The sequence below is a fragment of the Buteo buteo genome, chromosome 1 (genome assembly GCF_964188355.1).
Source record: "Buteo buteo chromosome 1, bButBut1.hap1.1, whole genome shotgun sequence".
NCBI classification, from domain to species: Eukaryota; Metazoa; Chordata; class Aves; order Accipitriformes; family Accipitridae; genus Buteo; species Buteo buteo.
The window spans coordinates 29,164,226-29,191,270 of NC_134171.1; the positions used below are offsets into that span (position 1 = coordinate 29,164,226).

The following is a 27,045-nucleotide window of genomic DNA, read 5'->3' on the forward strand; positions in this document are numbered from 1 at the left end:
CATTTTTAAAGACCGTGTTTTTAACTCATTTAGAGAAAGCTGGTTTTTTCTGCAAAGAGAGCTTTCTTCCTCAGCGCCTGCTTATAGCAAACACTTAAAACTCTCCTCTCTTCATTTCCATCATTTGCTTATTTCCCACTTTTTCCTGCCAAACATACACAAACTTTTTTTACTTAAGATTACATTCTGCCTTATGATTTTCTGAACAATTATGTTCACCATTTCATAACTGTGTACAGTGATATTTTATGTAGCTGTAAACAGTGTCTGATCTATAAAATATGTAACTCAAAAAGGTGCAAATACCATGCCATCTGATGGATCCAAATCTGTTATCCCAAATACCAGATTATTTTGCTGAAACCTGCAGTTCTGAATTACAGCTTGTGATGCTATAATCATCATTAAGCAGATACGTACTTCTAAACCAGGGGAGCAACTTGCAAGGCACTTAAGCCTGTATGAAATTTAATAATTATTAATAAAAGGTATTATATTTAGTAAAGTTAAATTATGGCTATGCCTTTTTTCCTTGGCGGCCACAGCTTGATAATAATACACTCAAAACCAGTATGCCCTAATTTATGTCTTTAGAATGCCTTCTATAAATATTTATAGAGCATTCCCCCCTTGATGATGTTTATACAATATTTTTTTTTCAGATAGGCAAGGGCCACCACTTGTCTCCTTTCATCTATTTTAATTAGAAATAGCCAGAATAAAAGGGACCTAGGAGCCTCATTTCTAGCTGAAGAAAGCTGGAGACAATGGTTAGCATTTGTGTAGAGATCAGACCATACCGGGAATTGCCAGAGCCTGAGAGAAAACGAGCTAAAAATGTTTGAAGAGGAGTAAGGACTTGGCTGGTGTGAGCTTCTGGGTCTGAGACTTTCAGTGCCCAGGGAGGGGCTGCTATGCCAGGAGTATGCATTGCACCGGGGACTGTAAAGCACTCAGAGAAAAGGAGGGAGGTAGAGCAATGGGGACTCATTTTAGCCAGACCCATCCTGTGCTCCAGAAACACAGCAGGCCATACTTGGCCTCTCTTGGAGCTGTAACACACACTTTCTTCTGTGGACACACTCTAAACAAAAGGGAAAAAGGATCTTTCAATGGACAGAGCCGTGCCAACTCATGGTGTATAATTTCTTCACAAGAATATTTTGCTTCACTGAGTTTCTTACAGACTCCAACAACAAGGCTGTAGCTGCTAATTACTTTAAAACATCAATCTACATCCTTCAGTTCGAAATGAGCTTTCTTGCCAATTTTTTATTTTAGTGGCCTGCCAAAGTTGACCTAAATTAAGTCAATCTGCACACAAGTCACATGTGTGGCCATATGTAGTATCTTTCAAGATTTCAGGCAAGCCAAATAACCTTTTTTATGAAACACTTTCAGAAGGTTCTTTCACTTCTTTGCCATCCCCCCCACCCCACTTTGGTTTGCATATAACAGAACAGCTTTGTTCAGAAACTCAGTGTTGATTTTAGACTAATGCTTTTGATTATTACCTCTATTGCAACACTAAGCAAAACTGAAACTGTATTTGTTGACTGAAACCATATATACCTGGAACACAATGTGCAGTTTAGAGGTGCCTCAGTTTAAGAGGATATTCATAACTGGAGACGGTCATGCAGATGGCTTTCAAGTTTTTTATGGGCCTCTGGCACTGACGCATAAGGAGAGGTTTGAGGGAATTGGACTTGTTTACTCTTGTGAAGCGAAAGCTAAGGGACCATTCAATAGCAACCTGCAGCTACTTGAAGATGAGTTAAAAGGTGATGGAATCAAACTTCTCTCAATAGTGCTGCATGGTAAAACCAGGGGATGGCCTAAAGTTGTAGCTTTGGAGATTCATAGCAGATGAAAAGGAAATAGTTTTTCACTAGGAAGGTGGAGCAGCCCTGGAACAGAGACTGTGGAGTCTCAGTCCATCAAGGTTTTCAAGACTTGGCTAAACAGAGCAGTGGTTGAACTGATCTCATTTTGGCAATAGTCCTGCTTCAAGTGGGAGATGGACTAGATGTTCTCTAGATGTCTGTTACAATGGGGATTTTATGATTCTGTTGCACAGTACAAAGAAGCTGTAGTGACCAGTACCTATGCTGAAGAGCTTAATCTTAGAAAAGGCTAACAGCTAGAACAGATTTTTCACGCATAAGAGCATCTTTTAACATTACAGTACAGTCACTGAAATATCTACATCACTTAAGTAAGTTTGTTAGTGATATCTGCAAGCATGAGACATTCATACCATGGCAACAATAATGCACGCCTTTTGAGTGGTGATCTTTGGACCAGATCCTCTACCAGGCTTTCAAGATAACTTCCAAATCCTACCTGAATCCACATGACTTTATAACATCTCATGGTGCTATTTGGATGGAACCATTTAAGTACTGAAATATTATTTTAAAACCTATGGGTTTCTAAGAATCTATTACTGAATAGACCACAAAAATTTAACTGTCGTCTCATGTGTCTCATATTAAATACCTGCAGTAAATCTTTATATCCAAAAGAACTATGCTAGAGCTTCTGAGCAGAAACTACTCAAACATAACACTCAATGAATACACTTTAGGGTGCCTGTAGTCTCAGTCTATGGACTTCTCCAAGACCATATCAAAAGTGCCGTAGTTAAGTAAATTTATAATATACGCACAATAAACAGCAATGTTTTATGATTTTTTGCCCATTTGAAGTGATAGAAATACCAAGCTTAGTGGTAAAAGTATGTCTTTCACCTAGATTTTCATGAGGTGCTCTGCACTGTTTTCAAGAATGAAATGGGATTAGGACCTATGAAAAAAATCCTTCCATGAGGTTTTCTTTCACTAAACAGTTAACCAAAACAATTAACTATGAAAAAATCAGCCAAAAGGAATCTTATGAGGCCATCTGATCCATTCCCCTAATCCAAAATAAGATCAACTGTATCTAAATTCTCTCTGACAGATTTTTGTCTGCCCTGTTTGTAAAAATCTCTAATGATGGAGAATCCTGAGCATTTCCAGGCAATACATTTCAGGATTTACAGTCAGCAATTTTTTTCTAATGTTTGTTTTAAATCTTCCTACCTGTCATTGAAGCTCATTACTTCTGCCTTATTTCCACTGGAAATGGAGAACAGTTTATTCCTTGCCTCTTTGCAGCAGCCTTTTACATATTTGAAGGGTCCTATACCTCCCTCCCCCTGACTGACCACCCAGAGTTTTCAACCTTTCTTCACAGACCATGCTTTCTAGATCCGTGGTCATTCCTGCTGACCTATTCTGAACTCTCCCCATCTAGTCAAAATCTAACACAAACTGTATACACCAGAGGGATTACACATAAATACTCCTAGTTAGTTTAGGCCAATTCTCCAGTCTGTCAAAAAAATTTTGAATTCTAATCCCATCCTCCAAAATGCTTTCAGATCCTCCCAGCATGATGCTGAATAAGAAATTATTAAGCGTGCTCTCCATTCTATCATCTGAATGAGTCACGACAACACTGAATATCACCCCAGACACACTGGGATGTGTCTAGCCCCCCACCAATACATCTTTATAGTTTGACAATGAATCATCAACAGTTTTGTATCATTTCATCTTCATCCATATCTCCCTACTTATTTCAAAAGTCATTTCACATAGCATGAAAGTTAAAAATATATCACATCTACTGTTTCTTCCCTATCCACAGTGTCAGTGCCTTTTCAAGGAATAAATTAAGGGAATCTGACATGGTTTGTTATTGATAAATATATTCTGTCTGTCATTAAGACCTTATACTTCTGTAATTATTTCTTGATAATTGAAGCTAGGCAACTAGCTGTAAATCTCTGCATCTTCCTCTTTTTCCCTTTCTAATGAAAAGTGGCATACCTAACAGTTTTCAGCCTTATGTAGTCATTCTCCACACTTCTCAAAACTACTGGCTACCATTATTGGCAGCCATAATGGAGACCTGCCATAACCATAAATCTTAAATGCTCTTGGATTAATTTCAGCGAAATTAGCTACTTTGAAGAGCAGTGTATAACCTATTATTTTCTTACTCTACCCTAATTCTTAAGTCTTTGCCATCTTAGAAACATAATATGTTTTGCTGAGGTTTCTTTGTTTTTTTGTTTTGGTTGGTTGGTTAGTTTGCTTTGCTTTTTTTGTTTAATTTCCCTGGCTTTTCTAATTCTTTCTCCAGATACTTATGCTCTTGTTCTATACCAGTTCTTGTAAGTTTGAATTACACCTCCACTCTCTCTAGAATTCCACTTCCAGTTTCAGGTCACTGTACAGCTTGTGCCTCAGCCAAGTTAGTCTTGCTGCTTCACAGAAAGATGTCTGCTAGATCTAATGAACATCAAAGGGCACATATAATTCCAACATCTCTAATTTATTTAATCTAAGAAGTTTCCTTTAATCTAAGGCAATTTCAAAACAAGTTATTCAATGATTCTACAAAAACAGTCACTCATAAAACCAGAAAGGCAAGACAATTTAATTATGTCTACCCAAGTGGAAATTCCAACTTGGATTTTCCTAATTTTTCAAATTTCAATTTAAAAATTAGCATATTCCTTTAATACATTTAATTTCAAGTATGGATTCCCTTATGTGTGTTTAAGAGAGGGATTTTTAGAATTAAAAAAGAAAAATAAACCCCAGTCTGTCTTCTACATTATAAATGTGCTCACAATGGGGAAAAGTAATATTTAGGGTTATTTCATGACATAACTTGTACAATGGAAATATTAACGAAATAGTTTTCAAAGCATTCTAGCCTGCTACCTGCTGATCCCTGTGCACAACAGTCAAAGGTTATAGTGCAGTTTATAGTGAAACACAGGGAACATTATGACTTGCACACTAAATCATAATGACAAAAAGAATAGAAGGCAGGGACTGATTTTAGGTTATGAAGTTAACATTCTGTTCATCATTAAAAGTCACATAATTTGGGATACTTCTGTACAGCAATGCTTTTAATACCTTGTTCTCCCTATTCCTTTGTGGAACTCTCTCAAATTTATTAAATTGCAAGTTTAGAATAAAAATCCATAAACCGCATTCCTTCTGCCTTCAAAGTAACAGTAACATTCCTCTGTTCAGCTTCTCTAATTCCATTGTTTTAAGCCTCATGTGACAGCAGGGCTGAAAAAGGGAGCCTTGTGTTATGCCAGAAGGTAATGAATAACTTGTGTCTGGACACTAATATAAAACAAATTAGGCCTATTTCAGAGCTGGAACAGCATCTGTTTCCTGTCTGTACTTACTTACTGGTTAAGATGTTTCTTGGTCTTCAGCAGAATTCTATAAAGCCATGGCTGTGCCATAGAATATGGAGTAAAAGAACAAAACCTTGATTTTTAACAACATTGAAATCAGAGAAATCTGAAATTTTAATGTTAAAACATACTTAGAAAATAGAAATTTAAAAGATCCACAGCACTGACAGAAAACAAAAACATGTATGATTAAATAGTTTTTAAATTTTTTGGTAGAAAGTAGGCGATCACTGTGATGTTTCCAGGTTTCAAAATGCCTACAGTCTTATGTCCTAACTGACAGACTACTCAACCCTATCAAGAATGAGTTAACATGTAATTACACTGAAAAAAATTTTATATGCTTGCTTTTTGTCTGCGTGCTGGTTTGGGCAGGGATAGAGTTAATTCTCTTCATAGTAGCTAGTATGGGGCTATGTTTTGGATTTGTGCTGAAAACAGCAATGACGCAGGGATGTTTTCGTTATTGTTGAGCAGTGCTCACACAGAGCCAAGGCCTTTTCTGCTTCTCACCCCACCCCACCAGCGAGCAGGGTCAGGAGGGGTCACAGCCAGGACAGCTGACCCCAACTGACCAAAGGGATATTCCAGACCATTTGATGTCATGCTCAGCATATAAAGCTGGGGGAAGAAGAAGGAAGGGGAGGACGTTCGGAGTGATGGCATTTTGTCTTCCCAAGTAACCATTATGCGTGATGGAGCCCTGCTTTCCTAGAGATGGCTGAACACCTGCCTGCCCATGGGATGTATGAATTAATTCCTTGGTTTGCTGTTCCTGCGTGCACAGCTTTTGCTTTACTTACTAAATTGTCTTTATCACAACCCATGAGTTTTCTCACTTTTCCTCTTTTGACTGTCTCACCCATCCCACTGTGGCAGGGAGTGAGCGAGCGGCTGGGTGGTGCTTAGTTGCTGGCTGGGGTTAAACCATGACACTCTGTCATTTGAGCGTCTAAATTACAGGATTCATACAGTATGATTTTGTAGCTAAACTTAAAAAAAGACCATTTGGGGCCATCTAAATTTAAAACTTCAATTAAAATATAGATTTTCTTTGCTGGAAGTCTTAATTCAAATTAAATGTAAAGTCCTTCATTTAAGGTTAATTAGCTTTTGATTTTAAAAAGATGAAGGACACATTTCAGAGAAAAATATTGTTTTGAAATAAAATTTTAAGTGTTTAATTTTAAAAAGTTGAAACAAAATAACTTGAGTTTTCAACCTTTCTTCCCCTGCTGAAACTATTCACTGAATTAGAACAAAATTTGCTGTTATTTTTGTTCAACATTGTCCTTTACAGAATTATTATTCACTAAGAAATGTTCCCATAGTTCTACTGGTAATAACACATTAGCCAGAAAAAACGCTTCAACTTGCAGATTCCAAAGTGAATTTTCAGGACTGACGGATTTAATATCTGTTTAGTGTTAAACTGAGTAAATTTGTTTTGGAGGCCCTTAGGAAAAGAAAAAATGGGTTTTATAATGCCATTTGTACAAGCTGTGAAAAAAGATAGTTTGAAAAAGGATTTGTGATCAATCATTAGAATAAGAATGTTCCTTTGGTTGGCAGTATTCACGTATCTTTCTATTTCTTTTAGTCAATCACAGAATCACAGAATGGTTGAGGTTGAAAGGGACCTCTGGAGGTCATCTGGTCCAACCGCTCTTGGTTAAGCGGGGCCACCTACAGCCAGTTGCCCAATGATGGAGCTAAAAAGTGTTATATGAGGTAAGTGACCATATGCTTAATGCCTATTTGAAGCAATTGTCACAATTTGCAAGGAATTATTAGGTTGAAATTTCTTCAAAAATTCTTACCTAATTAATTATATTTTAAACTACATATGTGCATGAAAGATGAGACATAATCTATCAGATTTAATCTAATACAACCCTAATACATTGGTTAAAGTCTACATATTTTAACTGTTTTATGGTTGCTCAAAATTACTAAAACAGTCTTCCACATCTACCACAGCTTGTAATGTTATTTTCAGTAAATTTAATGTAATCTGAAGAATTTGCTATTTTGCTAAATCCTCTAAAGATTTAATAGAACACACTGCAGCCATGGACTGAATATATTCAATATATTCAAGGTAGGTCAAGCATATTTTACATTCCGTTGAGTGGGTCTAGAAATCCAGATTGAATTAATGAGTTCAAATACTTAATCTCTGGCATGGAATTCGATTTACTAAATGTCATCTTTATTCTTGGAGAAAATAAAGTAAGTTAAATTCAGAAGGTCAAATTTCTAATGGGGGTAGGATAGAAGTATTCCATTTTTTGTTTCTGTGATGTTTTTAAGCAAATAAGACATTAAACTAAACTTTTGTTACTTCTGTTGCAGAAATAGTTAGAAAGTAATTAGAAAGCATAATAATTCATGTGAGAACAAAAGATTATTGCTCCAGCAGCTTGACTGCTCAGCTGGCAAATATTATTAAAGAACTTTGAACCAAAGGGACAGAGGAAGTGAGAAAGTATTAGGAGAGACGAAAGGCCAGGCAGCAACAAGAGATCGGCCTTTCCCTTCCACAAATATATGCACAGTAGATGCTATGGCAGAGGAAAGAAGGAAAAGGAGCTACCCGTTTCAGTGGATCACAAGTGGCACAGCCTCCAAGAAAGGGAGCAGCAGCAGGAGGTAGCAAAGCTTACTGTAGATTTTTATAAACGAGTGATGTGGTAAACAGCTGTGATTTCGTGCTGATACTGCTAGGCCAGAACAAGCAGATCAGCTAAAATTCCCCTGTACTCTGCTGGGTACAAGCTGTTGAAGTTTGTCATTATTACATTTGTTATCTCATCCTAGTCCAGGAAAGAAAGACAAACTATTCCACTACATTGCCATAGAGTAACAGAACAACTCCACTAACGTCTGTTTTTGTCAGATTTCAGATTTGAGCAGACCAAGGGTTTATGATCACTGTTCCATCACAAAAAATGTGGACTTCAGAGTATATGAAAATGGATTTCTTCAACTAAATGTCAAGATGAATCTATGGTCTTCTAACATAATGTTGTGAACCTGCACAGTGTGCCCCTCTGCAGCAGCATAACCTCTGCAGCACACACCAGGATATAGCTAATCCTTGATCTGAGACACTGATGGCCATTGCTGCTCCGTTCTCTACCTGTTTTAGCAGGAAACATAATTGCCAGAGACATGCTTTACTGTATTTAAACTTGAGACTTAAGTCAGAGGTCTCTGAACAAAATTATCTGTCCTGAGATGAACACGCAATCCTATCAGGTGATCTGATAGTCCCCTCTGGCTGTAAACGATGAAACCTAAGACTTGGACAAACAGTTCCCATCGGGCTCTTAACATTATAAACAGAAGTCTACTTTGTAACTAACATTCTTTTTGCACTAGAGGAAAACATAAGAACTGCTAAGAACACACATTGCATAACTTGAGAAACAGCCACCATTAGTCCAAAGCCTTTCAGAAAATGCTTGGAACTTGCACAGTTTTCTGTGACATTGCATCATGCACCACACAACACATTGCATATGCTGTGCTGTGAAAAACTGAAGAAATGCATCATCTGTGGAATTAGAATTGGCCAACAGCCAGGAAAACAGCTTGAATTTTGTGCAATAGGCGGAACAGAATTACCTTTAATGTTGTTTCAGACACAATGCTTGTATCTCCCCAAAAGACAGACTGATATTCTGTAAAATGCGTTACTACTATCAGCTAAATTAACCTAGCTTTAACCACTGTCATTTAATTCTCTTCATTCTTTTCAGATTAATTTAGGTTGAAGAATTAAAAATATCTACAAGCTGTTAGAAAGACATTGCTTTCATATTTTAAACATTACCACATTATATAGCAATTGGGAGTTGTCATTTGGGAAAGCACTGGACACAGTTATGACAAACAGTTTGCAGAGCTTCATAGAAAATAAAAATACCATATGCTACCATTCACTGTAATTCCTGGTATTAAGAAGTCTCAACTTCGATATCTCATGTGCACTATTTTTTTCTAAAAGTAAACAAGATAACTTAAATCAAAATCAGGTATCATCATAAGTCATTATTAAAGAAGTCTGCATAGCCACAAAACTGGGGTTTCTGCAGTGTGCTATAATATGGACAGAGTTTCTATATTCACAGCTTTAATTTTCTGAAGGAGTAAAATGAAGTATTTTCCATTGGGAATACCTGAAAAAATGTTACCCTCTGTGACATTTTCCACTGAAACCCTATGCAATGTTAACAAAACAATTAAATAATTATATTAACTCGTATTACTCCTTTTTGAATGTTTTTTCTTGTAGATCTTCTTCAAAGCTAATTTACTGTATTTTTTACAATGCCACTTCACAAAACTTGGAGAATAGCTAAGAAAATCAAGCTTCAGGTGATTGACAAAATCAGGCATTGAGAAAGGAAAGACCACACCACTCTGACATACTGCCAGGAAGAATTAGAAATCAGTATTAGTCAGACTGAAGTTGTAGACTTCAGATTTGAACTGGAATTTCCCACTGTCCATCACACTATCACCTGTCATTACAAAAAAGAATTTGTATAAAAATTGATTTGTAGGCTATCTTCCCCTGTTAGAAAATGGATTTGTGAGATTTAAGAATTATTTGTGTCTCACACATTTCTTAAAAGTGACAGGATTGATAACATCTGTTAGCAAGCCTCAGTGAAGAAGCAGGAAGGTGTAAGTTTCTACTCATGCTAATTTCAGTATAGCACATCTCTGAAAAAAGGCAGGAATCAGAGGTTTTGTGATAATTTAATACCTTTTCATTTTCCTAGCAGCAAGCATCATAGGAAAGTTAAGCAAATCTTATGTTAGGACTATGAGGCTGAAATATTAAGAAAATTATTCTTAGTGTTAGGACCACCCGTTTGTTCTTAGACAATAAAGTAGTTGTAAAAGCAACTTTATTTTTGAAGGTATCAAAGGAGTTTAAGCTTATTAGCATGTTATATAAAGTTAAAGCATAAAGATAATGTCAGTATTATTTAGATATACTAAACTAGCTAGAAGAGTACAGAATTGTTGTGTGTGAGAATGGCAGGCAGTCCATACAGTACAGGTGGAATTGGATTCAGGGCATATGTTAGAACTGATGTCAAGCATCCATGCAGTGCAAGGCAATACAGAGTAGGTTAAGTGCAGACACTGTAACCCAGGGTCTTTATCCTCATGTGGTTTTTGAGAAAGGTACAAAGAACAAGATTGCATGTCAGTATATGTAGTGGTAAAAGGCAGACAGAAAAGACACTTCTTAATCCAGTTTGGGGATCAACACTGACAAGAGATATCCTTCTATACCATCAGGCTTGTCTTTTCCTAGTACAAGACAGCTTTGGATATCAGAGCAGATGAACTTGGCTTTTATCCAACAGTTATATTTTGCATCAACTATTCCATAAAGCACCTATTACTTCAATGTGCATGCAATGAGAAATATGCATAGAGGCTATTTTTTTTTTTCTGAGTCCCACAGAGAAAGCTCTGTCTTCAACAATTCATTGTTCAGAGATAGCCAAGTTAAATATATCTGCTTGCCTCGTTCACAGTACTTACCGCAGAGTGCAAATAAATGCAGAGAAATTTTCCTGTGTTTCCTAAGACAAGTCTGCTTTAATTCTTGAGGAAGACACAGAGTATCACATTGCCAAACAATTCTAAGCCTCAGCAATAACTGCAAGTTCAAATATTGAGGCTTGGCAAGGCATCATTAACTTCTCAACACACTCTTTAATAACAATCACGTAATATTTATAAAGTGGTGAAAGTGCCTATATTTTAGTGAGCTTTTGCTCCTGACGTAGTTTACAAAATTTCATTACCTCTTTTCTCTGTGAACCATTTCCACACTAGCTCTAACACTGCAGTAATCAATGATCATTCACATCTAACTCCAGCACTCCAATTGTCCTAAAAAATTCATCAATGCTACAAACTACTGACCTTACCCTAAACCCATCTGATTGCAGGCCAGTTGGCTTAAATTTTCTTGCCACTCATCAGCACAAACATGGTTATCAGCAGCTGACCTGTGAATGGTCAGGAACGTCAAGGAACTCATGTTTTTAGACAGGGTAACTGCAAAGAAAAAGAAGAACAACTTACCACTTTTGCTGATTTTATATGCTCAATAGCTATATATGTACATTCCTTAGCTATGTAATTTAAAACCAAGGCAACCATGGTTATCAGAACCTTGCTAACATTGAACAGGATGAGACACTAAACAACAAAGGCATCTTGAGGATTAGAATAAACCAGAATACTCGTGACTCACCAGCACAGGCTCACATGGGTTTCTGATAGCTTTAATCTTGTTAAATGATGTTTTGACCCACAAATAGTCCAACTGAAATCACTAAAGTAATTTGTGGGATGAATGCTGCTTGACATAAGAGTGATGCCATCATTTGACTCTCAGTAATATGCACTGTTCCCGTCATAACAATATGTGGGTGTAATTAGAGTAAGAAAAAACAACTACTGTTTACAAGAAAGATCATGACCATTGCTTCTCTCTTAATCCACGTATACATGTGTGTGAACTGCTTTTATCACACACAAAAAGCTTCTCAAAATGGCCCAAAATGGAAATTTACATCCCTCCCTTTCTAGGATCCCTTAAAATATGTTGGGTTGTGTGCATTTCCTCCCCAAATACATACTGGTTTTAGTTAAACTGTTCCTCTGACTTTTGCTTTGATAGTACTAATCTTAACATAGCCAAGCATTATGCATTTTTCCTATATGCTGAATGTGGTTTTGCTTCTCTCCCCATGAGAAAGGTATGTATTAATCCTAGATTACTCCTTTTCAAATATGCATTTCTGGAACAGTTCTCTGTTGCATAGGTTTTATTAAATGCTGTTGTTTATTAATGTTCATACAGTGTTAAATGTTTTAAAATATTTATACAATCTACTTCAATATGAATACAATATTTGCTTCTGTAAGCCACTGTACACCTTTTTCCTATATTTAAAATTACATACAAAGCATCTCAAAACTTAGTAATATAAATTACTGTCATGTACAGAAATACATGTTAACTCAGTGAAATCTCAGCTGCTTTCCAACCTGCTTCTTTTCAGTGCAATTTTTTTTAAACCCACCTTCATTTTTATTTAAAGAATAATACTTAGAGAGTTTTACTTTAACAACACATAAAAGCATGAGGCCTAATTGGAACATAGATAGCAATAGCAGGTTACATCATTCTGCAGGTCTTCAGCCAGTGCGAAGGGGCCTAGTAGGACTATTTTCTTCTGAAAAGCTCTGAACCTGCACCATTGCAGTCAGTGGGAATTTCACACTGATTTTCACAAGTACAGAATCAGGGCTTAGAAGTTTTGCCTAAATAAATTCTACACCTGAACGTCTTCCTACTCTCTCTTCTATCCACAACGCTTTCCAGATTTTACACAGCATCTACACATTTTAGAAGTTCCCTGCCATGTCACTTATATCTTTGCACCGTGACACTTCACATTGAGCCTTTCCTTTCTCTTTTGCCCACTTTCTTGCATGCTTTCCCAACCTCAACCCAGTCTCCCTTTGGTAATAAAGGGAGCATGTCTCCACCACTGCAATTGTATTCTAAATCAAATCACCAGCGATTACTGTCATCACCCAAACATCACTTCCAGGCAGAGGGCACCATGGTGTAAACTTACCACAGTCCCATTCATCTGAGCTGTCACTGCAGTCTGCTTGCCCATCACACCAGAGCTCACGTGGCACACATTCATGGTTGGCACATTCAAGTTCACTCTCTTCACAAAATGCTGCAAGGACAAAACCATGTTTCACTCGGAGAAGGAAATGATCAATGGGAAGTTGACACTGAAACTAAAAAAAATGAGAAGGAGGGTGAAGGTAGGCACAGAGCAGATTTATGGAGCGAGCAAGAAAGTGAGACAGTTTTGCAAGAAAATTCAGGATGGACGTCACTCAGGCAGAAGGTGGTTGCTGCCAGGCAGTGGCAGAGGGCATCACAACTCAGAGGGAAGGAAGGGTGTCTGGAAATGGTAAGATCTGTGATTACTTAGTATCATTTCTAGTCTTGTCATAGGAAACCTGTCTAAGTATCTCAGAAGCTTTAAGTGAAAATACTGTGTTCCATGCTTTTTAGGAGACTCATCCAAATCTGTTTATTTCTTCATGTTCTTTGAAAAAAATTATTTTACTGTAATGCATATGTATTTCCTTTCATCCACAGCAATTCTACATTAATGTTGGGATCCTCTTTGCTATTTAAAATCATGGAATTATTTTTATCTCCACTTTAGTGATGGGGAACTAAGGTACAGGTAGACATGCTCCAATTCACAGTTCGTTGCCAGCTGGGAGAATTAGATAGGGATTTCCCGAATCTCTGTCCAGTGCAGGAACCACAAGAGCTTCTATTGGCAAGTGACTTGTAGCCTTCCTCCCACCATAACAAACCCCCTCCCAAAAGGCAGGTGTGTAGCATTACAGTACCCTCCTCGCTAACACAATTCTCTTCCAGCTTCTATAAACCCCTTCATTAGGGAATTTTGAGAGCTGGGGGAGGGTGCAGAGAGAGAGAATGCGTAGAAGGAAGCTGCGTTCAGTTGTCTACATCTGGCTGTTGTATAGCATCTATACTGCCATACAAATGCGCAACACTAGTGCAAAAAATATACTCCACAGTGAAAACCATACAGATAGAGCAGGCAGTGCTGCCTACTCTGACATAAGTGATCTGTCTGTCTCTGGAATAAAGCATGCAAAACTAGAAAAAGCTCTCTAACTCTGCCTTCCAGAGAAAGCATATTTCAAAAGCTGGAAGCCCTCAGCTGAGGAAACTTTGCTGCCATTTTGGAATATTCAAGCCCTGACACAAAAGCAGAGAGGAAATATAGTCTGATAACTATAAACTACCCTAACCTAAGCCCTTCGAGAATCTTTTCTCTGCTGTTACCTTAATGTGTGATCATGAGCAAATCACTTTAATATCATCTTCCTTTTTTTAGATTACAGCATACAGACAGCTTGGAAGTCAAATGGTATAATCTTCACAATGAAAAACAGATTAACAAGCATTCTGTGAGCTGCCTCTTCCCCAAAAGAAACAAAGTTAGATCTAGAGATATATGCAGGCTGCCAATCATTTTTGCAAATATATTCATATGCTCCACATTGCACATAAAATGTACCTACCATACTGTCCCTGCCAACAGAACTCCAGAGACTCCGGAGCAACTTTTTTAAATTGTAAAATTATACCCTACAGTCCCAGCAAACATGCTGAAAAAACAGGATTGCCCAGAGAACTAAAATTTCAGCTTTCAAGCAAGTTTACCAAGCATCTCTTCTTTCTTGTGCAGGCTGAGTGTCACCCAGTATGTCTTTTCTAGTTCCTTGTCTTCAGAAAACCTGGTGTGTAGGCATGTCCCCAGGAGAATTCAGAATACCACTAATATATTCATGAAAGTGAAGCTAACAACTCACAGCACCCGCTCCCAGGTTCGCAGGCAGGGTGGGAACCTGCAAAGCAGCGGCCGTTCCCAAGTCTTCCACCTCTTCCCATCCCACTAGTCAGCTGGGTAGTGGAAACAGAACACAGGGCAGCTCCCACAGGGGACCAGGGGGCCATTGCACACTGTCAGCACCGTGAGCTGTCTTACACTGTGTGCATGGACAGTATGTCCATACTGTCAGTGTACCATGCCAAGTTTTGTATCTCTGATACTTATCACAGTTTGGATTGTAGAAGAAGCCTGTGGAGCCAAGTGGGGAGACAGAATCTAAGAAATCTCAAGGGGAAGAGAAATCAAATAAAGCAGCGAGACATACGAAATTTACTGAAGAACAGATCAGAAGGAAAATTGCGAGGAAATCAAGAAAAAAAAAAAGCAGTGAGCAGCTATACCTATATGGAATGAAGTTGAGAAAAGTTGGGAAAAGGAGTCAAGAAGCCATAAGGAATAAAGAAAAGAAGCACGAAGACACAAGAAGGAGGAGGGAGAGACAGGAAAAAAGAGAGAGGACTGGAGTGACCAAGGAGACAGCAAGGATCCAAGGATGTGAACAACAGAGGACACAAGATGAGGAAAGAGATAAATTGGTGCCATAGGAAAACTGAAAAGGAAACTGAGAGAATGACTAAGCCTTTTTGTCTCTAGAAAACCTTTTAACTTTCATTTATGTTGCACCCCAAGATCCCCAAAATGTGATCAGCCCTTGATGGGACTAACAAACTGCATAAGCCCTTACAGCAGTTCTTTTCATCCATCATGTCAGGGCAGTCTGGAAAACCATCACAGATCATAGTGTGTTTGATGCACAGCTTCTTCAAAGGGCACTCCCAAAGACCCCTTTCTCTACAACCTGGAGGCAGAGAAGCACAGTTTTGAAACACCTGCATGCAATTTCAAATCAACTGTTTTCTTCTTCCTTAACAATCCTGAAACACCTCAAATATTTTCACTTGCAATATTAATTTTAAAAGGTACCAAGAATAGTTACTAACAAAGGAATGCAAATAAGGTTGTCACAGTGCACACTTGATAAATGGGTATAAAACATATAACACTTCATAATACTTCAGTGCTTTATAAATAATAATCTATATTATGCTACATATATCTATAAGTAATGGTTTAGGCATTAGCTCAATTAGCTCAAAACCCATATAACACTACTCTTGAAATACATTTACTAGTAATATATAAACTTTTCTAATCCTGAAGTCTGTAGAGTTTCCTTTAAAAGCATACCACACAGACCTTTGGTCTTTCAAAAGCAAATCCTATGACAGCATGGAATCTCTATGAAACAGTGTAGAAATATGTAATTTTTTTCTGGCAGTGCTCCTACACAATCTAATGCAGATCACAATGAAAGGTAGAGAGATGCTGTTAAGTATTGACCACAAACAGTTTTCCTGGTACGATAATCTGAGACCAAACCAGTTCAAAAAGATTAGGAAGACCCAATGGCTGTATGAATCTTCAAGAGGGTTCATTATTATGCAGGGAACACACTGCATTATTGTCTCTTCAAAGTCCTGCTAACCAGACTCTGATTTCGAGAGGAATACTTATAAAATTGTGTCACAGTGCTTTGACAGTAAAATTCCTGTTAGTCAGCTAGAGAAAATTAAGAATGGCCCAAGGTGCATTTTAGAAAAGTGTTTTCTCTTGTTTTATTTCATTATTTATTTCCATCAACTAACAAAGCACTTCACTGCGATACCAGTTTAAATACTTTGACTAATAATGTCATGCACATCTGACATTCTGGTTTTATAGGAAGCCATAAAAACAATGTGCTCGCCTGACTAAAACAGATGATTTGATTGCCTTGTTTAGCCTACAGATGATAATCCTAGTTTTCATTTTAATCAAGCTCATACTCAGGTGACAGCCCTGATTTCCCCCCACACTAATAGTTGAGGTATAAGCTCACAAATTGCATTTGAAGCAGCGCCTCTGTTTGCCTGGACCTGGAACTACAGCAGCATATCAGCAGTCAGTTACTAAGCGGTATGTTCTTTCCAGAAAGTGTTATTTCAGAAGTAAGTATTTTACAAACATGAACCAAAGAATCACTACTATCTTGTATGATTACTGGAAAAATCTTCTCACGTTTTAACTGTAACTGGATTTGTGGAGTGCTTGATTTTGTTTAGATTCAAAAAGCCATGTAAATAAATGTTACAGCAAATAGCCTTGAACCTGTGAAACTAATTCCACATGATCAAAGAACTTGCTTGGGTATCACCATTTTCCACGTCTCCTTCGTGATAATACTTGTGATAACTATTAACAAAAAATTAACTCAAACCAAACAAAACCTTTACTCTAATAAAGGGCAGAGTATGTCAGTCATGTTAGGAACTTGATATGAAAATAAAATAAAAAAGCTTAAAAAATATAATTTATGAACCTTGCAATTTTTTAGCAGAGTGTTTACAATTAATTGAATAGATGTTTGCTTTTCCCCTTTATCACACTTTATAGTGTTACACTGTGAAGTGTACCATGACTCTCCAAAATGTATCTTTGAGACAATTCCCTAGGAAAAAATCCCTACTTACTTACTGAATTCTGTGTTCAAATATACTGTTTTGTTGATAGAAGCCATCTACCATTTGATATATTTATATTTTTTCTCTAAATATTTTGTGACATACATTTTTAATTTAATGACAATGAAAAGGAAGTGAAAATGGAGGTAGGAAAACTTGTCCATATTTACGTTACCCCCACCTCAAACATATGTTTTGACAAGAGATAGGGATTCACATATGATCTTACCTTCAGTCTTCTTCAAAATATGAAGCAAGTTACCATTTGTTATTCACACGTATATTCTCCATGCAATATTATTAAGTCATTAAGACCACCACATTTTTCTCTCAACTGAAATACTACAGTCAGAACTCAGATTGCAGAAGATAGTGAAGGAAAATACTGGTTTTGAATATTATGTCCTCAATTTCTTTAGTACTCTTCTAGGACCCTCTTCTGCTCTCTGCCAGAGGCATTGTTCAGCAGCAAGTAAATTAATATGCTCAATTACAATCAAGCATATTTAATACCACAAAATCTCTTGATGTCTATCATAATAATAATTTTCATAAATTACCTTCCTCACACTTCACTGAAATGCACTCAGAAGTCTCACATTCATAAATCTGGGTCAAATTTTCTCTCCCCAAATCCTAGTCTAAATGGCACTAAAGTCTTTTGCTGCAATTGCATGGGTGAGATTTCCTCTCACGAAGATCACGTGAAAGTAGGACGGGGATTCCTAATAGGAGGAGACAATGGGTACTGAATACAGCTCTACTCAGCATGGGCAGAGTATACCTTAGCCCCTTTGGACTATTCTACCTTACATTTTTGACCAGAGTAGCTTGAGCATCCAAAAGCTGTAGCTAGTCTTTTCTAGCCTCCTCCTCCCTGCACTGTGAAGTTGTTCCATGCCTGTCATTTAAGCCACTTCAAATACAAGGTTTTTAATTTAAATGCTGACTGTTATTTAATGGTATAAAACCAATTTCAAAGGATAAATCTAATAAAACGTGAGCTAGCCATTTACATGTGGAAAGACGATCAAGTTTTGATTTTGTCCTGCACATGTGGAATATCAATGAGTCAGAGACAGTTACTTCTAGAGCTCTACAAGGACTTTCTGTTCTTCAGTAACAGCATTACCCCTGGTCAATGTAATGTCACTCTGACAGCAGTAATTTCCTAGCAGATACAGTCTTCCATATTTATAGAAACTGATAAGAATTCTGCTGATTGCTAGTGACATTCTGTCTAGACTACAGAGGCAGAGAAAGATCCACTCAAAAAATGAATGTTATATATTAAAGAAATATTTCATATGTTAATGTCTAGGAGAATAAAATTATCCCAAAAGATGCATAGCAATTAGTGTTCTAAGGAGTTAAGAACACGTGGCAAGAAAGAATATTTGGCAGGGAGGACAATTGAGACAATTGATTCAAAGGTAAAGAGATGACAAACTCACTGTGATCATCAGCTCTGCCTTTCCTTTATAATCCAAACAAGAGAATGACCTAGTATTAAATCCTGTTTCACTGAGTATATCTTTTTTTTCTTTTTGCAGGGGGAGGGGAATGGAGCAGAAAGAGGAGAGAGAATACAAGCATGACTTGAAATGATTGAGATTGAGAATAAATTGCGCCTTAGTGAAAATAACCCCTTCATTACTCCAATCATTAAAACAACCTGATCTTAAAAAAGAAGCATTTTATAGAGCTGTCAAGCTTGAATTTTAGCCTAGCTTCAGCTTTCAGGTGTTGGATCTTATTTTATTTTTGTGCAGCTGAGTAGAAAGTCTTTTATTGCCACAGCTTTGTTGCTCACAAACTGTGATTCTATCTTAACCTGCTCTCTGTTAAAAAAAAACAGGTTGTGCACCTTAGCTCTACTCTGCTGGAATATTTTCCAGTCTTTTACTCATATTCGCACCTCTTCTCTAAATCCTTAGTGATTTATAATTATTCTTTTTGCCCCTAGGGATGCCAGGCCAGCATGCAGAACTCCATGGAGGCTACATCTTGGTCACATAAAGCAATAGCATAAACTCCCTTCCCCTTCTCAAAATTCTCCTGCCAGCACGTACAAAGATAAATAGTGACCAAGAGATTTGTTGGTTATTCTCAAGCTCAATACATCCCCTTAAGTTAAAAGTCAAGCACATCTCTACTGTAAGTAAACTGAGAAACATACTGGAGAATAAACTTCGTGGTTACCACTTTATCCTCGTACCTACACCTTGAGGTTGACCAGTCTGAAAGAACATGTAATTCTTGACCCTTGCAGTACAGAATCCACTTCAGCAACACAGATCTTTTGTCAATGCATAATAATGAGAACATTACTGTGTATAAATTTGAAACTGTATTTATGAATTCAAGATTTAAACTGCCAGGAAGTCATGTTTTAGCTCAGTAGAACCTCCAGCAATATCAAAAGAATTAAATCTGCAGCATTTTTTATCTTGATTACTAAAGGAATACTCAAACATCCTGGAATACAGTTAGCAGAATCTAAAGATAAATAAATTGTGTTGACATTAATCAAGAAGGATGCTTACTGGAGTATTTTTACTGCTAGTAGTGTTAGAAAAAAACAACCAAAACAAACCACACTTTCAAACATATTTTTCTTACAGAAAAAGGAGCTTATCCTCTGAGCTATCATACTATGGTTCAAATAACTGAAGGAAAACCAAACTCATTTTCAAATGCTTCAGTTACTCTCCGTTCAAAAGATCCAACTAATCGAATTTATTTACCACAGCTGTCCTCATCACTATCATCCTCACAGTCAGCTTGACCATCACATCTTCTGGATGCCAGGACACACCTCCCAGAACGGCACTTGAAGTGACTGGGTGAGCATTCTGTCAATGACAAGGAGCAGGGAGAAACAAGGCCCCATAAGCTGCAAGCTTAATCATCACATGGTACTTGCTTATTTATCACTATGACTGTTTCGGAAGGGTAAATGACAGGAATAGAAAGCTTGTGCGACATTAAACTGGAACTATGTAGTAGGCAAGACTCTTAACAATGGCACTGTCAATGGGGTAGAGCAATATTTTCCAGACCTCTCCCTCACATGCTACCTTCTGTCAAATTTCGAAGCTTTGCCAAATAACTGGCATACAATGTTTAGATTGTGGGCAGGGATTTTCTAGCTACTTTTCTCACTGCTGTGGTGTTGTGTGAAGCAGAAATAGATCATATGGTGTGTTGAAATGAGTAGAAGAGATCCCCAGGATAAATGTATATATAGGCAATTGTGTGGCTATTTGAATTAATTTGAATTAATAAAATCACCTATAAATGTTCATGAATTAACCCTTACATTGCTTCTGCCTCATCTTACAGAGTACCATTTTGAGAAAGCTTTATTTAGATAGTTTGAAAAACCCACCCATTTTTTTAACACTGTACATGTCACTGACTTTGATGTACAACTTCCATCATATGTTGCCTTTTTTTTTTTCCTTCCTGCAAAATCTCTGATCTTGAATACCATGTAGTTCCTTGGGTAAATTTTAGGATCCAATAAACAGTTGTACCAAAAATATCATCAATGAACTTGGAAGCCTTAGAAAATAACATTCTAATGATAAAAGTTATGTGAACTGTACTGCCAACATTTAAAAATAACTCATTATGAAAATAACTTAAGTTTATAATGCATACTGTCTTGGCCAGCAGTATTCTTGGATTCAGCACTGACTGGAAGAGAAATTAAGCAATTCAGTACCTTGTAATAACTCTGTCAATTATAGCTTAAGTTGGAAAATCACCTATGTTTTGTAATCATAAACATTTAAAAATGCTCTCAGAAGCATAATTTCTTTTGTTATATGCATTTTTTTTCAGAAATATTTATATAAGATATTAAACTTCCCAGGGAAGACTTTCTAAGCAACACTGGTAGTCAGTAGAAATCTGGCATTCAATCAACATAAAATTCTAGCAGTAAGTGAACCCAAAACAACTCTGATAAGACCCCTCAATTAATTACACTGTTTCTAAAAGAATACTACCCCCTCCCCTTTTTCATTGATTTTCCAGGAATATCTATTTCAGTGCTAAGATGATCAATAAGCAGTGAATCAGCTTACTAGGCAGAGTCTCTCTAATTAAAGTGGGAATTTTTTTAAATTATAATTTTTATAAGTGAACAGAATTTATCTCTAGAAACGGAACACACTAGTTCTGTATGCAGTAGTATATTTAAAATATAACTATTCTATCTTACATTTCAAAGCCAAATGATCCAATAACCCAGGGAGGAAGACTAAATGACATTCAATATCTGAGAAAATTAAATCACATTATTTTTCTTGAACTCACCTTGTTGTGCCAAAATCTTACTTTTCCTTTCCTACACGCTGCTGTGTAATAATGGATAACTCCTTTCCATCAGCCCACTGCTGTGGAAGAAAATTATCTCCTTGTCTCTCAAGAGTTCCACGACAGAGGATTTCATTAGTATGGTATTACACATCTTTATAACATCCTCACAGTGATACATGTGCACATGAACTTTGCTTGAAGAAATAGTACTAACTGCTATATATGCTTCGCTGGTTTTTCATGATTCCTTCACTGTATTCACAGCAATACATCTTCACTAAAAGAACTATAGACTAACTAGCTTTTGCCCATTGCTTTCTTTGAGCAAGATCAAGGCTGTGGAAAGACTGTCATCAGCATGTAGGTGAGCAGGAGGAGAAGAGTGAGAACTGAACATGATCGGCATTTTGCAGGCACTGTAGCACACACCATCTTGCTGTTTTCCCAGCTACTTTACTGGCATTTTGGCAAGAAAAAGAAAAGGCGTGTTGGAATCCTCACAGATCTCACATCCAATGACCACCGCAGAAGGAAAAGCTGCACAGCTTCTCTCTTCATACATACCAAGAGTATCTAGAAGCATTTAAGGCATTTTCTTTCTTTTGTTCGCACCCACACTGATTAGTATTATGGTAGAACTCAAAAACTGAAATTTGTCAGTTGCTACTGAAGCCGGTTTGGCACAACTCTACAAAACTGTCCCCAAACAAAAACCAAGAGCAAACAATAGCTGGCAAAGACACTAACATTACAATATTTTCCTCAGAGCTGTTGTGGGGCTCAGCTTTTTTAAGATTGCCAAGAGTCTGCCTCCTGGTTAGAAAAGCATTATTGTGTCATCTAAATAGGTAAAAAAGTGAAGTATAAACACAAGCAAGCAGTAGATGTGGTGTTAGCAACAAATCTCAAACACTGCCTTTCACAGACTGAAGGTAATTGATCTTTCGTTTGAACAGATTTCTTATGAGAACTTCCTCTTGTCCAAATTCCCTGAAACCCAGTTTGGAATCATTTCCACAGAGGAGGTATGGGAAAACAACAGTGACTTTAGGAACCTAATTAAATCTTTAATTTCCTGTTATATGTATTTATAGGAGTTACCTTCTACATCTTCATCCGGTGTTAGACAAGTTTGATTGTCTGAGTTCTCATCTGGAAATTGAGTGCAGTCAGTATCTTCTGGCCACTGCAGACCTACAATCCCAAGCACAGATTCACAGCGTTCCTTAGACTGTACACATAACGTCCTGAGGAGACAAAGCAGAATTGCACAAAGTAACTGAGTGAAAGTCTTAGAAATTCCCAGTTATTGGAAGTTAATATTCCTAGTCAAAGTTAAAGATGAAGATCAAGGAAAATTTGTGTCTGAAGATATGTTGCTAGTGTTAAAACATTATTTTAAGTTACTGTATACAGACTATTACCTGAGTTATAACATAATAGCCAAATATAACTACTTACAAACATCCTCTCCTCTCAAAGGAATGGCAGAGAACCTTTTTAAGAAGCAATACCTGCCCTCCTTCAGGAAAAAAAGAGCCAAATACATTTTGTACTGGTGAAATGCTACCCCTTCTGATGATGCTACCTCAGAAACTATGTGGTTTCAGAAGGACAAAATATTTCAACCTGCAAAGAAAAGAACAAAGAACTCCACAGGGAATTCTATAAAATTAAAAGTTTGGGGAAAATCAAAGCACAGATCAACCTAGTCTTGAGGGTTTTGTCAGTTAGAGCAACAGAAGCTTGTATCACACCCGGAAAAAGGCATGAATATAGTTGTCCTGCTGCATTTGGTTTTTTACCACAGAAAGACAGGACTTTCCACACAAAATTAGTTCAGTCCATCTAGATTAATATCCTGTCTCTCAAAATACCCAATGTCAAATGCTTCAAAAGTACAAAGCAAAAGTGCATAAAAGAAAAATCCTCTATTGTTTTAAGCATTATTTTAAACATTTAGCGACTACTTTTGCCTGGAATCATAGCTGATGTGCTGTTCAATACAATAGTCTTGTCTTTGCATCCATGGTATTTTGAATCCCTGTTTGTTTCAACTGCCTCTTTTTTTTTTATTCTTGTGGAATATCAAGTAGGCAGTATGGGATTAGGAACCTCAACATCCTTTTCATTTCTTCCTCCAAACAGAAACATGCATCATGCTGAATAGGTATTTGTCTAAGCTGTTCTTAAAAACTCTTCAGTTAGCAAGATTTTGTATACTTCCTTATCCCTCATTCTCATACACAGATAACTATTATTTTCCTTGTATCTGACCTATAGCTCTCCTGATGTACTTTAAATCCATTGCTTCCTGGTTTAACCTCAGTGAACATTGTGAACAATTTGTTTTCTCACAGAAGCTCACTTTTACCTATTTGAAGGCTATGATGTCTCCCCAAGTCTTCTCTTGCTTCTAGACTCAGCAACTCATTTAATTGCACCTTTTGGATCATATTTTCTAAATCTATAATCATTTGGACTTTCTCCTAGCGTTTCAAAGAAAATTCTCCTTTGTTCTTATAGGTTGAAAAATATTCAACAATAGGATCCCACCCATTTCTACTTTTTTCAGTTTTCTTCATGTCACTTTTAACTTGCCTTTTATTAAATCTTATCAAATTTGATTTTGCTTTGGGGGATTGCGTGAAGAAGAGTCAATGTTTTTCCACACCAAATGATTCACCATTGAGTTGAGCAGCTGGAAGGAATGGATTGACATTGGTCAACCATGCTACAGTTACAGACTCTCTTTCCTTTTAGATCCTCCTCAATATCAAAAAGGCTGGCTCACAGCACTTTATAACCTCGGTTTTGTGAATGCCAGAAATTTTATTTACCAATGACAAAAAACCCAAACCGACAACAATATGATGAATAAATTTTAAAAATTTGATTTTGTTAGCTGAGACATATAAGCCATTTCTGTTCTGTGTTCTCTGTGCACTCAAATCTTTGGCCAAAGCTGACCATTTCCAAAAGCTATTGCAAGCCATTTAGTTGTCAGTCTGTGCTGCGAGAATTAAACTGTAAATAATCTTCAAAGTAGTGCCCATCACAGCACATATGGAAGCCTACTGCAATACTACTAGGAAATTTGGAAGAGCAATTGGTACTTTTTTTTTTTTTTTTAATCCTTCCCACATTCCCATACCAAGTCTTACAGTTGGGGTATCAGAATACCGTGGTAACAGAATTCTTTATCTACTTCTCAGTCAAATCTCATCTGTGGTACTGTCTATGAATCAATCTAACAAGTTAACAGTTAACAAGAGTACACATCACAAAGCAGAAAAACCTCCCCCTTCCTGGTAGAAGAAAGAAATACAAGGTAAAAAAAAAAAAAGATGTAGCATAGAAATGTGTAATTTTCTGCAATGGAATTCAATCTAGCACTTTAAGAACATTAAGCATATTTAGCAGTTAACTAAAATATCTCTTTACTTTCTCAACTGAAATACACTAATGGGATGTCTAAATTGATGCCAACACATAAAGGGCACGAGATTTGAACAGGATTATTCTTCATACACATCTGTCACAGTTTTGAAATACCACCAAAGTCAGCTGAAGACTACTTAGATACATAGACAGTGTAATCTCTGTGTCATTATAGGGTAACGTGACTAAGGCGGCATTTACTGGTCCCAAAATAAGGGACACTGATAGACTTATTGGAATGTTGTGAGACCCAGAATCTCCAGAAGCTGCTCAGTACCCTGCAGAATCAATTCATAGCAAAGATAGTTTGTAATTATAAGGAAACAGGAATTTCTGAGCTTATTCCATATATTCTTCACCTATGAAAGTCCATTTGTCTTCAGTGGGAGCCCAGGCACACTTAGCTTCAAAGATTATTTCACCAGACCTGGACTACCATTACCAATGCCTTATCAGAGACGAAGAATACTCTTCAGGAACTTGAAAACATACTTGATAGATCAATGAATGGCCTCAATAACAGCAAGTTCAGTTCTTTCAAAACAACTCTTCACCTGTGTTCCTTACTTCAAACAAAACTTCATGAAGACCTTTATAGTTAAAGAATAAAGCAGGACAGTCAAACTAATAACAGAAAGACAATGAAAAACCTTGCAAAGCAGGGACAGATGTTTTATGCACCAGTATTAAAAAATCTAATACATCTCTGATAAGTATATTTTATAATAGATGCAGAACTGTAACATGAATTTTCAATTCATGGTTGGAAAGTGCACTTTGACTTGAAAAGCTTAACACTGAAAAACTGCATTAGCTGAACTCCATTTCATATTCAGGTAAAGCAATACATATGTCCTGTTAAGCTCAACTAACCACTGATATCTTTGAACAAGAGGGCAGTTATTTTGCAAACACAGCAGCAGATTCTCAGAACACAGTTTCTGTGCTCAGAATATAACATTCTGCCTTCTAGGAGCTTCAAACTGTGGTTACATAGATTTATATTTATATTGATGTATCAAATGTATTTAATTTTCTTCTGCCCTAAATTTATCAATTAATTCCAGAGTTTATTGGTATGAGGCGATAAGTTTTTTCATTTCTAAAACATTTTTACATTATATCTGTGTCTGAAATTCTTCCTAAAACTTTACTGTAAAGCAAAAACTACACATCTCAGTGGGACCCTCCAAGGTATCCCTTTCTCTCAAAATCACTCTCCACTTGTGATCTACACAAAAGCAAAACCTGAAAACAGTTATAAAGTAGAGCTTTGAATCCCAGGATTTAAAATTTTGTTTGAATATTCAATCTGATCTAAATGTGCTGTTACCCTGCTTTGAGCAGGAAGTTGGACCAGATGAGTTCCAGAGGTCTCCTTCAAACTAAATTATTCTATGGTTTCTACAAGTTCCTCCTCATGTGTTTAATACCTTAAATTTGAAGACTACTCAACTGTATTGTGATACTTCCTAAAATCCGTTAGCTAGGTATGTAGTTGCTGAAGCAAAGAGCCTATAATTTAACTTTTGTTCCTCTACATTAGAATAAGTTAGCCCAATTTTTATTTATTATGCTGCTTGCTTAAAAAAAAAAAAAAAAAAAAGGAAAGACTTGATTTTCAAACAAGCAAGGCTAAAACAGAGCTTGCACAAACCATTCTGTAACTTCGCAACTATCCCATGTGCAATTTCCTAACTTTCCTGTTAGGTCCCTATGTAAGAATTAAGTGATATCTTAGTAATTTCCCTGTGACTCACTCTTAACTGCGACTAAGAAGCATACCACTAGACAAAGAAACGTTATCTATTTGTCAACAATGTCAACAATGGTAGGAAATCTTAGGGCCTGTATTGCAATTTTCAATGCACTTTCTTTCAATACAGTAGATGTTAATAGATCAATACTGTCAGGATAGGCCCAATAA

At 36.9% G+C, this 27,045-nt stretch overlaps 1 protein-coding gene across 6 annotated transcripts in view; it reads right to left on the reverse strand.

Annotated features, from left to right (window-relative positions):
- CORIN (corin, serine peptidase) overlaps positions 1-27,045 on the reverse strand; it is a 167,263-nt gene that overhangs the window by 15,074 nt on the left and 125,144 nt on the right. For 3 of the 6 annotated variants that reach the window (XM_075025355.1, XM_075025331.1, XM_075025321.1), the window contains 5 exons: positions 22,779-22,924; positions 20,096-20,203; positions 15,533-15,646; positions 12,967-13,077; positions 11,242-11,371 (listed from right to left, as the gene is read on the reverse strand). In XM_075025355.1, the coding sequence (XP_074881456.1) occupies positions 11,242-11,371; positions 12,967-13,077; positions 15,533-15,646; positions 20,096-20,203; positions 22,779-22,924 (609 nt within the window). The remainder of the gene's footprint in view (positions 1-11,241; positions 11,372-12,966; positions 13,078-15,532; positions 15,647-20,095; positions 20,204-22,778; positions 22,925-27,045) is intronic. The other 3 variants (XM_075025341.1, XM_075025348.1, XM_075025366.1) reach the window with 3 other exon arrangements.